The following is a 13,230-nucleotide window of genomic DNA, read 5'->3' on the forward strand; positions in this document are numbered from 1 at the left end:
AAGATACACCATAAAACTGGCAAAGGACTCCATCAGCAAATTGTAGTAAATAAGGTAAAGTCTGAACCTCCTCACCAATGTGTAAAAAAATTAAACAAAAAAATTCTTAATCTAAAAGTATACATCCATAATGTACAAGGGCTCAAAACCAAACTTAATGAATTAGAAATTTTGTTATCAAGTGCAAGTGAACTGTCAGATACACAGATATTATGTATTAATGAACATTTCATGAGGTCTTTTGAAATATAAAGTGTTGTGATACCAAATTTTAAACTCGTGGGTCACTTCTCAAGAACATCTTACAAAGGTGGAGGCAGTTGCATATTTGTAAAAGACAACATTACTGCTACACCTCTTGATATTTGCAATTCATATAGTATTGAAAAAGATATAGAACTGTCAGGTGTAGAGCTTACAGATCTAAATGTTTATATAATAGCACTTTACAGGTCACCCTCTGGTAACATAGGGACTTTCTACAAAAATCTAGCACCAGTAATAGAAAATCTAAGTAAAAGAAAATCATATAGTGTTCTAATATGTGGTGACTATAATATAGATTTTCTCTCAGAAAACTCCAGCCATCTAAGCATTAAAAATTTTATGAACAGCTACAACCTAGACCTAATGGTTAACACTCCAACCAGGATAACAAATCACAGTACCACTTGTCTGGATCAAGTAGCAAGCACTATAAATTGTACTGTATCCTCTGTCAAACTAGGATTTTCAGACCACAATGCATTAATTATGCAGGTCTGGTTGCAAAATAACAGTCACAAACACAATAAAATCACTGTACAGAGGAGAAACTTCAATATAACCCACATGGATACTTTCCTCTTTGATATACAAAATGAAAACTGGCAAAATGTATACGAGCCTCAAACAGCAGACAGCAAATATGAAGCATTCTTGGATATTTTCTGTTATTATTTTAATTGCCACTTTCCCTTAAAAAAAAATGTATCACCAAAGATAGAAAACTCCCCAGCTGGATCACCCCAGGAATCATTGGATCATCACAAAGAAAAAGAGAACTTTTTTACATGAGCAAATCCAAACTAGGCAGTAGTGAAGCATTTAAGTCATACTTTACTCTATATAAAAAGATATTAAAGAATGTAGTAAATGCAGCCAAAAAGCTACAGAATGATAACTACCTCAAATTGTCATCAAATAAGAGCAAAAGCATGTGGCAACTTATTAATATGAATACTAATAGAGGAAAACAGCTACAAAGTGATATTAGCTTAAAAATAAATGGAAAATTAGTCTCCAGTTTACAGAAACAGTAGAAAACCTGGCTAACCATCTTAAAAATTGCTGTCCCTTACAACTAGAACCAAACTTATGCTCTGAGACTCTATTTCTAAGGCCTACATCTGAAATTGAAATAGAAAAGACACTTCATAGCAAAATTTAAAAAAATCATCTGCTGGACAAGATCAAATCCCATGCTTCCTCCTTCATAATTGCAGTAACTCTATCAGTAAACCCCTAGCTCACATAATAAACTTCTCATTCCTGAATGGTACATTTCCTAGTATGCTCAAAATTGCAAAAATTATACCTGCCCACAAAAAAAGCAAGCAAAGAGGATCCCAGTAATTATCGACCCATTGCACTGCTTTCAACTTTTAGTAAAGTATTTGAATATATAATGGCCACCAGAATCGTGTCCTTTCTAGACAAAGAAAATATCCTGTCACCTGCTTCCAAAGTAAGAAAGCTACAACATATGCAATACAAGAATTTCTAGATCATGCACTGGAGCTTGTGGACAAAAAACTCCCAGCCATAGGTATCTTCCTAGATCTAACAAAGGCATTCGACATGGTTAATCATAGTATACTTCTGCAAAAGATGCATTCCTATGGGATAAGAGGAAATGCCTATGACTGGTTTAAAAGCTATCTGGAAGATCGACAGCAGTGTGTCGAATTAAATGAAACTAAGCTCACAGGTACAGCTAGCACTGTACATTCCTCCATACATACCATAAAGCAAGGCGTTCCCCAAGGCTCCATCCTGGGCCCTTTGCTGTTCTTACTTTAGATAAATGACCTTCCTCACAGCCTACCAAACACAAAAACCCTTTTATTTGCTGACGACACCTCTATACTCATATCTGCGTCCGAACAAATTCTCCAATCTAATATAGATAGAACCACAGATCAAATAAGTCCATGGCTTCAAAGTAATAGGCTGCTGATTAATGCAAAAAAGACAATTGGAATAACCTTTCACACTGCCCAAAACAGAAATCCATTACTACCAACTATATCACTGGAAAAAAATAATGTTAAACTTGAAAATGAAATAAAATTTTTGGGGGTCACTATTACTGATACGCTCACATGGAAAAGGCACATTGACGTTACCAGCACAAAACTTAGTAAAGTATGCTTCATGATTAGATCAATAAGGAATGTCAATAACACAAGTACCCTAACCACAATGTACCATGCACTCTTTCACTCCATACTTAACTACGGAATCATCTTCTGGGGCCAAAAGTCTGAATCAATTAAGATATTCAAACTGCAAAAGAAGATAGTCAGAACAATTATGTTCAAAAAACAAAGAGACACTAGTAAACCATTATTTAAGAAACTAAATATTTTGCCCCTCCCATGCCAATACATACTAGAATTATTATTCTTTACCAAAAAAAGTATCAACAAAATTAGCACGATTATGACACAAGATCAAAAACCTCTCTAAGAATACTTCCCCACTCAACAAAACTGTACAGTGATGGTGTCAAGTGCATGGGAATAAAATTATATAATCATCTTCCAACTTTTATACAAGAAATCCAAGAAATAAATAAATTCAAACAGACAGTGAAATCTCTTTTAATAAAAGAATGCTTTTATACCATCCAGGAATATTTGGAATCAAAATTGTCTTAGTGCATGATAAAGTATCAAAGCTGAATGTTGTTAAGTCAGTTTTGTCACATCATGTAACAATTCTCTGTAAAGCTGTAACTTTAAGTAACATAATTTTGTAGGTAATGTAAAATAATCTTTCCTCTGTATTCTTGTTTACTATTTTAGACTCCTGTAAACTGTATATTTGTATTGACTTATCCCATATCAGTTGTACAAGCCATTGTACTGATTTGATCTACGGGACAAATAATAAATAAATAAATAAATAAATCAGCTTTGCTGGACAGATTTTCATATTTATGATTGGAACAATCCTTCACACACACCTTTTCTGTTTATTTTCTACTGAAGTGGCTTCTTCGCAATTACAGTTTGAGAATGTATATTGTAAGTAATAATTTCTTTTATAAAAACTCACATTTGAAAGACTGAACTCGTGTTTAAATTTCAACAACAAGTGACTAATTGAAGCTGCATCTGGTGTGCTTCTCATTTATTTATAGGTTACTGTTTGATGCTAGAATATTCTGAAAAATTAAACTTTTCTAATTACAATACTTTTCAATTAGTACCTCAGTTATAAACAAATTTTATGTTTCTGGATTCTACAATTTTAATATTTCAGTACAAACATTATTATTTAAATTAATAACAGGTTTGACATAAAAATTTCTAGATTTCACATGTTTGTTTAAATTATGACCTTCCCATAATTTTCATCTGATGACATGCTTTCCATAAAACTAATTGCATATTTGTATCATGTATCAGATATCTACACTTTGAGTAAAAAATGTACACTGTCCCAAATAAAATTCTTGAAATTTAGGTTATCTATTTGTTGATCATTACAAATGTAATGTACAGTATAAAACAAAAATGCAATATTAAACAAATAGTTTTTTTCCAAGAGTGTATCTCTACTTATCGTTCTGTAGTGCAAAATGATCAATAGGATGACACATGTTTTTTGGAAAATATTTTGCTGTGACAAAAAAACAAATGGAAGGCTCTTATCAGTAACAGCCCACAATGAATCGATGAATCCAAATATTACCTTCATATGGTCATTTGTATAGTTTTATACCCTTACAAAACTGTATCTTCACTGAAGGAACCTTGCCCACCCCCCTGATGCATTTCACACTGCAGCTTCTTGCAAGAAATTATTACTTATTCTTATAAAACTCTTTCTTACTTTATCATGTAGCTATAAATCATGTATGTTTAAAATATATTGTCACTAAATTCAGATATTTTTTGTAGCAGTAAACTGTTTGTCACATTTAGAAACACTTCTATGTTGAAATTGTAGTGTAGTCCCCTTAAGTACAAAGTTGTGATATCTGTCAGCTTCTTTTACTTACTGATGTTCACTTTTACACATCACAGTTTCAGCTGTTCTCAAGTTCTTCTTGGTACCATTTAATTCACTTGTGAAGTACTGCAACTGCCATTTTCCTTTGTATTTATTTTATCTCATTTACCTAAATGTAACAAAGTTGCATCTTTTGCAATTGTTGATGCTAACTAGAAAGCTAGTTTTAAAGTTAATTTGTTCATATGTGAAAGACAGTAAACTTGCAGTAATAATGCTAATGCTTGAAATGGACAGAATTCTGTTATATTTTATGTACAAACCATCCAATTTTATTTTTCAGGACAATGTAACTGCCAGAACAATACAGCTGGTCATAATTGTGAGTTATGTGCAAAAGGATTTTATGGAAATGCTTTACAAGGGTCAGCATTTGATTGCATGCCATGTCCTTGTCCAAATGGTGGACCCTGTCTTTACAATGGAAGCAATATTGTTTGCCTGGAATGTCCAGTTGGTTATACAGGTACACTTGTGCTAAAGTTTAATACAAGCACTGACATGTCCTCTTTTATTATATATAACTGAGGCAAGTTTAACACAGCTAGATAATAACTTTGTCAACACAAGACTGTGTCCAGATGGCACAATGTGGGGTACAGTGTGTGTGTGTGTGTGTGTGGGAGGGGGGGGGGGGGGTGCATGTGCATGTGTGCTTGTGCATATGTGTCTTCCTAGCTCAACAGAGGATTGATTCCAAAAGCTGGCAAGTTTTCTTTCTCTTTTGTATGAGCCTTTCAATGCCACAAAACTTTGGCTATTTGGTGATTGGTCTGCTTTACCCCTAAATTATTTACCATCCAGTTATGTTATTTTAATCTTTTACATGTTTAACAAAAACACAGTTTTACATATTTAATAACAACATAATTTTTAATCAGTTTTATTCATTGATCACAATCGTTTTGTGTCATCACATTTACAGTTTTTGCTATATTTTCTTAATTACTTCACCATCATTTGTGTAATTCCTGTCCCCCTTCACTGTCCATTTCCTCCTCCTCCCATCCCTGTTCACCTATTACTCACCCTCTCTCAACTGTCTTCTCCTCCACCTCTCTCTGTCCACCTCCTTCTCTCATCTTCAGTCTCCTTCTGCCCCCTCTGCCTGCCCATCTCCTCCCCTTCCTGTCTCTCCAGCCCCTTCTCTCCTTTCTCTGTCCATCTCCTTCTCTTTCCTTTCTCTCTCCATCTCCACCTTCTCTTCTTTCTGTCCATCTCCTCCTTCCCCACAGCTGTGTCCATCTCCTCCTTCCCCTCTCTGTCTCTCCATCTGCTCCCTGTCCATCACACCTACCCTAATAGGAACTTGCTGGTTCTTATCCACACATATTTTTAGTCAAATATCCCCTGTATCTCAAGCGGATTTTGGCTGCCCTTTCATTTTCATGCAGCTCAATCATTATGATGTTTTATCTCCTGAAGTGTGTGTTTTACAGTGATATAATTTTGCAGGTACATTCAATGGTATGTGCAGATATTGTCTATGAAATGTGTTCGGAGTAGAGTTAGTAGTAAAGAAGTAATAAATTAAATTGCCATGCATGATGTGGCGGTTTCTCATGCATCTTAGCATTTATGATGTTATATCTCCTGAACTGAGTGTCATACAATGACATAGTTTTGCATTTGTGTTCAGTGTTATACATGAGTTCTGTCTGCAAAATGTCATGAATAGAGTTAGTAGTAAAGCAGTAATAAATCAAAATGTCATTCCTGATACAGCAGTTTTACTGCATGAACAGTGAAAATGTAGTAAGGGATAACCTTTTTTCTTTGATCATTTTGTGTAGTATGGCAGTGAGAAAAAGGTTTGTAAAGGTTTGAAATTATATTTAAATTTTGCTGCAAATGACTAAGTGGTCTCATTCTCAAATACTGGATGAATGAAGTCTAGGTTTTTGCACATCATGGACTAAACTTCGTTTCACCCCCATTCCCACCCCATTGACAGGTAGGTGGTTCTTACCCCCATAGTGGTTCTTTCCAGACATTAAATGATCTGTGTGTCAAGTTGCCAAATCGACCCAGAAGCTTAGGAGGAGATGTGGAACATATATACAAACATTCTTACATTTTTATAATATGTTTGGATTCTTTTATGTGGTCAATGACAGCACATTGTTTGTTGTAAATACTTTTATTCTTTAATCACAATCATTGTGTATGATCACAATTACTGTTTCTTGTGCACTATAAGTAATCACATCACAGCTGTTTGTGTAATGAGACACTCACTGTTTTGCCCATTGGTGATACAGCTTTGTGTAACCTCTGACATTTGTTTCTCTTAGTTTGTAAATAATTTTAGTGAGTTTAACACAGCTTGACTTTAATTCTGTTAACAACATATGACGAAAACCACAAGTTTGGTTATTTTAGCTCTTTTACATGTTCAATGACACTGCATCTTTTCTAACCATTTTATTCAATGATCATTCTATGAGATCACAATTACCATATCTGTTATATTTTATGTAATTACTTTACAACAGTACCGTGTAATTAATCATTTGCTGCAATTTTGTGTGAGTGCTTTGTAAGGATTTATCTTCTAATAGTTATTACTGCACAATCGATACATCACACTCGAGGAAGGTCAAGTAGTGTGTTTACTTGTTTACACCTCTTGTGGATGGCCCTGCCTGGATAGTGTAGTGTGCACAGTGTGCCATGTGTGCTTTCCATGCTGCTACCAGATGGTCACCAGAATGTTAGGGATCATTGTTTCCAGATTTTATATTTAAGGTTACATACGACAACAAGATTATTTACATCATGATTGGTATAACTCAATGAGGATTTATTATAAAACTATTGACAGTGAGAGTTACTTATTTTATTGATTAAGACACTGTAGCTCTTGCCCTAATGTCTTATTTTGTTTCACTGCAGGCAGCCCAATGATGTTCTAAGAGTGAAACTGTTTGAAACACAATAAATTGTTTTATTAAACAGCAGTGGTGGTTTTCATTAATCATTGGTGTTAGTGTCAATGAGCTGTGGTGCTGAACATGATGATTATTTGCAGGTGTTTTGCATTCACTATGCTTATCAATTTGTACACTGAGCAATTTGTATTTAATTAAGCTAACCAAGAACCAGTGAAAACCAAGAAATTTTTTTTAATGAAGAGTTGTACCATGCTGTGCTTGGTTCACACAGGCTCCGAGTTGAATTATTCCTATGGGAACTTACAGGCTCATAAGCAATGGCAGACTTATATTTATCAAGGGATTTGTACCACAGATACACAATACATATTTATATAAACTACATAATCCACCAAACAATGCATTTCCTTCTCTGTTCCACTCAGAAATAGAGCAAGGGAAAAGCGATTGTCTAAAAGCATCCATACCAGCCATAATTTCTCGCATTGAATCTTTGTGGTCATTATATGAAATGTATGTTGGTGGCAGTAGAACTGTTCTACAGTTGGCCATAATTCCGATTCTCAAAATTTTTCTTCAAGGGTTCACATTTGGGTTCACAAAGCACCTCCGGAAAATAATACTTACATGCTGATTGAACCTACTGGTAACAACTCGTACCACACCTCTGAATTGTGTTGATATGTTCCTTTAATCTGACCTGGAAGGGATCTCAAACATTCTAACTGTACTCAAGAATGGGTCACACTAGCATTGTAAATGCCATTTCCCCTATGGACAAGCTACACATTCCTGAAACTCTTCCAATAAAACAAAGTCTAGGACTTGCTTTCCCTACCTGATGTGCTCATTACATTTCATATCACTTTGCAACATTATGCCTAGATATTTAATCAATGTGATTATGTCAAGCAGCACCATACTGATGCTGTACTCCAACATTTAAGGATTGTATTTGCTACTCGTCCACATTAACTTACATTTTTCTACATTTAGAGCAAGTTACCATTCATCAACCAACTAGTAATTGTATCAAAGTCATCTTGTATACTCCTACAGTCAGTCAATGATGACCCATTTCTATCTGCATGGTTATGTTTGTGAATGTGTATACTCTTACTAGAAAAAGAGCAAGAACTTGGAAGCTAATGTTAACAGTTCTCTGTTACATATTTCTGTGCACCACACACCAGTCTGTATTATATTTTTGATTTGACTCACCACCTAAGCCACAATGCAGGTGGGGATAACAATTTGTTTACTGAACCACACTTGAGTAGTGTCTTGCTATCTTGCTGTAATTAGTCTACAGAAGCATGATAACTATATTATTAATGATAAGTTCATGAGATAAAATATTAGTGGCCCAAGATGAATTGTTTCTATCAGTGAATACAGGTCCATCACAACCCGTTCCCAAGTGGTAATTGCAAAGGGAACTGCATAAAACAGACATCTGGAGTCAAAACACTTTACAAAAGGCCATTGTTTACAGCAGGACTACGTGTATTAAATGGGACAAATAACTGGGTGCTAGCTAACAGGAGATGTGCAATGTGGTCCAACAAATCATGATTTTGTCTCTTTTCAAATTATGCAAGGCGTCAGTTGCATCGACAGTCCAGTGAGGCACTTACAGTGCATGAAGGATACAGTTCATGTATGAAGTGTTTCTATGATGTTTTAAGGGGTGTTTTTCTACCATGACTTGGATTCACTCATTCAGGTCACTGTGAACATGAATCAGGTTGCTTATTTCAACATTCTTGATGAGAAAGTATTTCCTGTTCTTTTACAGCTTCCTGATGAGTAAGCTATGGACACTCCCATCTTCCAAGATTACAACACGCATGTTCACAGGACTGTACACATCCATTGTTGTTTTGACAAATACCCAAGTACTATATCACACCTGTCCCACTAAATCACCCAGTCTTAATCCCATAGGAAATATCTGGAACAGCAAGTGAAATTCAGCAAACAGTTTTCTTGCAATTTGGTAAATGTAGGATAGGAACGAGGGTAAGCTACTACCAAAAGCATAGTAAAAGCATTATTGTAGCCAATATAGACATGAAGCACACATCTACCACAGTAGTGCAATTTTATATGCCAACTAGCTCTGCAGATGATGAAGAGATTGAAGAAATGTATGATGAGATAAAAGAAATTATTGAGATAATGAAGGGAGACGAAAATTTAATAGTCATGGGGCACTGGAATTTGATAGTAGGACAGGGAAGAGAAGGAAAAGGTCAGATGGTTCAAATGGCTCTGAGCACTATGGGACTTAACAACTGAGGTGATCAGTTCCCTAGAACTTAGAACTACTTAAACCTAACTAACCTAAGGATCGCACACATCCACACCCGAGGCAGGATTCGAACATGTGACCGTAGCGGTCGCGCGGTTTCAGACTGAAATGCCTAGAGCTGCTCGGCCACACCAGCTGGCAAGGAAAAGTTGTAGGTGAATATGGAATGAGGGCAAGGAATGAAAGAGAAAGCCACCTGGTAGAATAACTTAATCATAGCTAACACTTGGTTTAAGAATCATGAAAGAAGGTTATATATGTGGAAGAGGCCTGGAGACACTGGAAGGTTTCAGACAGACTATATAATGGTAAGACAGAGATTTAGGAACCAGGTTTTAAACTGTAAGACATTCCCAGGGCAGAAGTGGACTCTGGCCACAACTGTAGATTAAAACTGAAGAAACTGTGAAAAGATGGGAATTAACGGAGAAGGGACCTGGATAAATTGAAAGAACCAGAGGTTGTAGAGAGCTTCAGAGAGAGCATTAGGGAACATTTGACAAACACAGGGGAAAGAAATACAGTAGAAGAAGAATGAGTAGCTTTGAGAGATGAAATAGCGAAGGCAGCAGAGGATCAAGTAAGTAAAACGACGAGGGCTAGTAGAAATCCTTGGGTAATTTAATGAGTTGAATTTAATTGATGAAAGGAGAAAATATAAAAATGCAGTAAATGAAGCAGACCAAAAGGACTACAAACGTCTCAAAAATGAGATCAACAGGAAGTGCAAAATGGCTAAGCAGGGATGGCTAGAGGACAATGTAAGGATGTAGAGGCTTATCTCACTAGGGGTAAGACAGATACTGTCTACAGGAAAATTAAAGAGACCTTTGGAGAAAAGAGAACCACTTGTATGAATATCAAGAGCTCAGATGGAAAACCAGTTCTGAGCAAAGAAGGGAAAGTGGAATGGTGGAAGGAGTATATACAGGGCCTATAAAATGGCAACATATTTGAGGGCAATATTATGGAAATGGAAGAGGATGTAGATGAAGATGAACTGTGAGATATGATACTGTGTGAAGAGTTTGACAGAGCACTGAAAGACCTAAGTCAAAACAAGGTCCCAGGAATGGACAACATTCCATTAGAACATACTGATAGCCTTGGAGAGCCAGCTATGATGAAACTCTTCCATCTCATAAGCCTCAGACTTCAAGAAGAATACAATAATTCCAATCCCAAAGAAAGCAGGTGTTGATAGGTGTGAAAATTACCAAACTATGAGTTTAATAAATCACAGCTATAAAATACTCACACAAATTCTTTACAGACGATTGGAAAGACTGTTAGAAGCCAACCTCGGGGAAGATCAGTTCGGATTCCATAGAAATGACGGAACACGCAAGGCAATACTGACCCTACAACTTATCTTATAAGTTAGATTAAGGAAGGTGAACCTATGTTTCTAGCATTTGTAGACTTAAAGAAAGCTTTTGGCAATTTTCACTGGAATACTCTCAAATTCTGAAGGTGGCAGGGGTCAAATACAGGGAGCGAAAGGCTATTTACAATTTATACAGAAACCAGATGGCAGTTGTAAGAGTTGAGGGGCACAAACAGGAAGCAGTGGTTGGGAAGGGAGTGATACAGGGTTGTAGCCTATCCCAAATGTTATTCAATCCGTACAATGAGCAAGCAGTAAATGAAATAAAAGGAAAATTCGGAGTAGGAATTAAAATCCATGTAGAAGAAATAGAAACTTTGAGGTTTGCTGATGGTATTGTAATTCTGCCAGAGACAGCAAAGGACCTGGAAAAGCAGTTGAATGGAATGGACAGTGTCTTGAAAAGAGGATATAAGATTAACATCAACAAAAGCAAAACAAGAACAATGGAATGTAGTCTAATAAATCAGGTGATGCTGAGTGCATTAGATTATAAACTGAGACATTTAAAGTAGTAGCTGCATTTTGCTATTTGAGGAGCAAAATAACTGATGATGGTCAAGGTAGAGAGGATACAAAATATAGATTGGCAATGGCAAGGAAAGTGTTTCTGAAGAAGATAAATTTGTTAGCATCAAGTGTAGAGTTAAGTGTCAAGAATCTTTTCTGTAAGTATTTGTATGGAGTATAGCTTTGTATGGAAGTGAAACATGGATGATAAGTAGTTTTGACAAGAAGAGAATACAAGCTTTCAAAACTGGTGCTACAGAAGAATGTTGAAGATTTGGATGGGTAGATCACATAACAAATGAGGAGGAACTGAATAGAATTGGGGAGAAGAGGAATTTGTGGCACAACTTGGACTAGAAGGAATCAGTTGGTAGGACATGATCCGAGGTATCAAGTGATCACCAATTTAGTACTGGAGGGCAGCGTGGAGGGTAAAAATCGTAGAGGGAGACCAAAAGATGAATACACTAAGCAGATTCAGAAGGATGTAGATTGCAGTCAGTACTTGGAGATGAAGCAGCTTGCACAGGATAAAGTAGCATGGAGAGCTGCATCAAACCAGTCTCTGGACTGAAGACCATAACAACAACAACAACAACAACAACAGCAACAGAATCTAATTATCGGTGAGGGCATCAGCTGCATGTGACATTCCTAAAGGTAGTTGTGGACTACCTTTTTTTTACTGAATTGAGGTCATTATCAGGGCTAGAGGTGGTGGTACACAGTATTTGCCTGATGTCTCCTAGGGCAACAAATTTTTTGTCCTAGGTGCTTATCCTCATGGCACTATAGCCACATTTAGGTCAGAGTAATCATGTATATTGTCATTAGTTGTGAGTTTTTTGTACAAATTGCAAATAATTTATTTTTATTTAACATTCTAAAGTATATTAGAATGTAAGCTTGTACCCTTTTTTAACAACTTCATTGCTTTTCGTAGGACCTCGCTGTAATATCTGTGAAGATGGGTATTATGGAGATCCTGATGGCATTAATGGACCTGTCATACCGTGTCAGCCTTGTGAGTGCAATGGTAACATTGATTTCAATGATACTGGGAACTGTAATGCTACTACAGGAGTATGCCTGAAATGCATTTTCAATACAGAAGGAGAACAGTGTGAAAAATGCTCACAAGGTAAGCAGATAACAAATACAATGTAATGACTAAAATTGGTGATTAATAAACTAAATGATCACCTTCTTTGTCTTTCTGTTTTTCAGTGTTTGATTTACCGTATTTACCCAAGTATAAGATGACCCTGAATATAAAAAGACCCCCCTTTCTTACTTAAAAAATGTTCCTCAAGAAAATTTTTAATAACATATTCTGTCTAATCAGAATTACAAACTTACACTGACATAACGTATCTGCTTAAAAAGTAATATTACACCTATTCTAAACTTAGGGCATTTATCCCTTGCCTCCGTTTTGATAATACAAGGAATAATAAAATAGACAAAAAGAACATTTTTACATTATTTTTTATCTTCACTGCTTTTTTCTGTTTATTTAACCTGACATCTGTGGTATCACTATTTCTAATCATTGTCAGCATTCTAACAGGACAGCTGTGAAACTTTATCTTCGTTGTTGCAGATATTTGGCATTTCTGAATATTTTGCATTTCTGAGGTTGTGATTGGGTGGGACCTGAGAAAACACAGACTGGATTTCATTTCTATACTGATGTGAGAATTTTAAATGTCTGTTGCTTCCAAACATATTTCCTGCCCGCCACTCTCTCATTGACTTTGTAGAATCAGCAGCTGACACAACCCCTATTGTTCCCGTCATACCGCATGGCGAGCATTGACAATATTGCTGCATGAAATACAGAT

At 36.0% G+C, this 13,230-nt stretch overlaps 1 protein-coding gene across 2 annotated transcripts in view; it reads left to right on the plus strand.

Annotated features, from left to right (window-relative positions):
• The window catches only part of LOC126188040 (laminin subunit gamma-1-like), a 330,648-nt gene that overhangs the window by 196,416 nt on the left and 121,002 nt on the right, over positions 1-13,230 (plus strand). For both annotated transcript variants that reach the window (XR_007537820.1, XM_049929467.1), the window contains exons 9-10: positions 4,565-4,747; positions 12,330-12,527. Coding sequence is in view for 1 of the 2 variants with exons in the window: in XM_049929467.1 (XP_049785424.1) it covers positions 4,565-4,747; positions 12,330-12,527 (381 nt within the window). In the remaining variant the exon portion in view is untranslated. The remainder of the gene's footprint in view (positions 1-4,564; positions 4,748-12,329; positions 12,528-13,230) is intronic.

The sequence above is a fragment of the Schistocerca cancellata genome, chromosome 5 (assembly GCF_023864275.1).
Source record: "Schistocerca cancellata isolate TAMUIC-IGC-003103 chromosome 5, iqSchCanc2.1, whole genome shotgun sequence".
NCBI classification, from domain to species: Eukaryota; Metazoa; Arthropoda; class Insecta; order Orthoptera; family Acrididae; genus Schistocerca; species Schistocerca cancellata.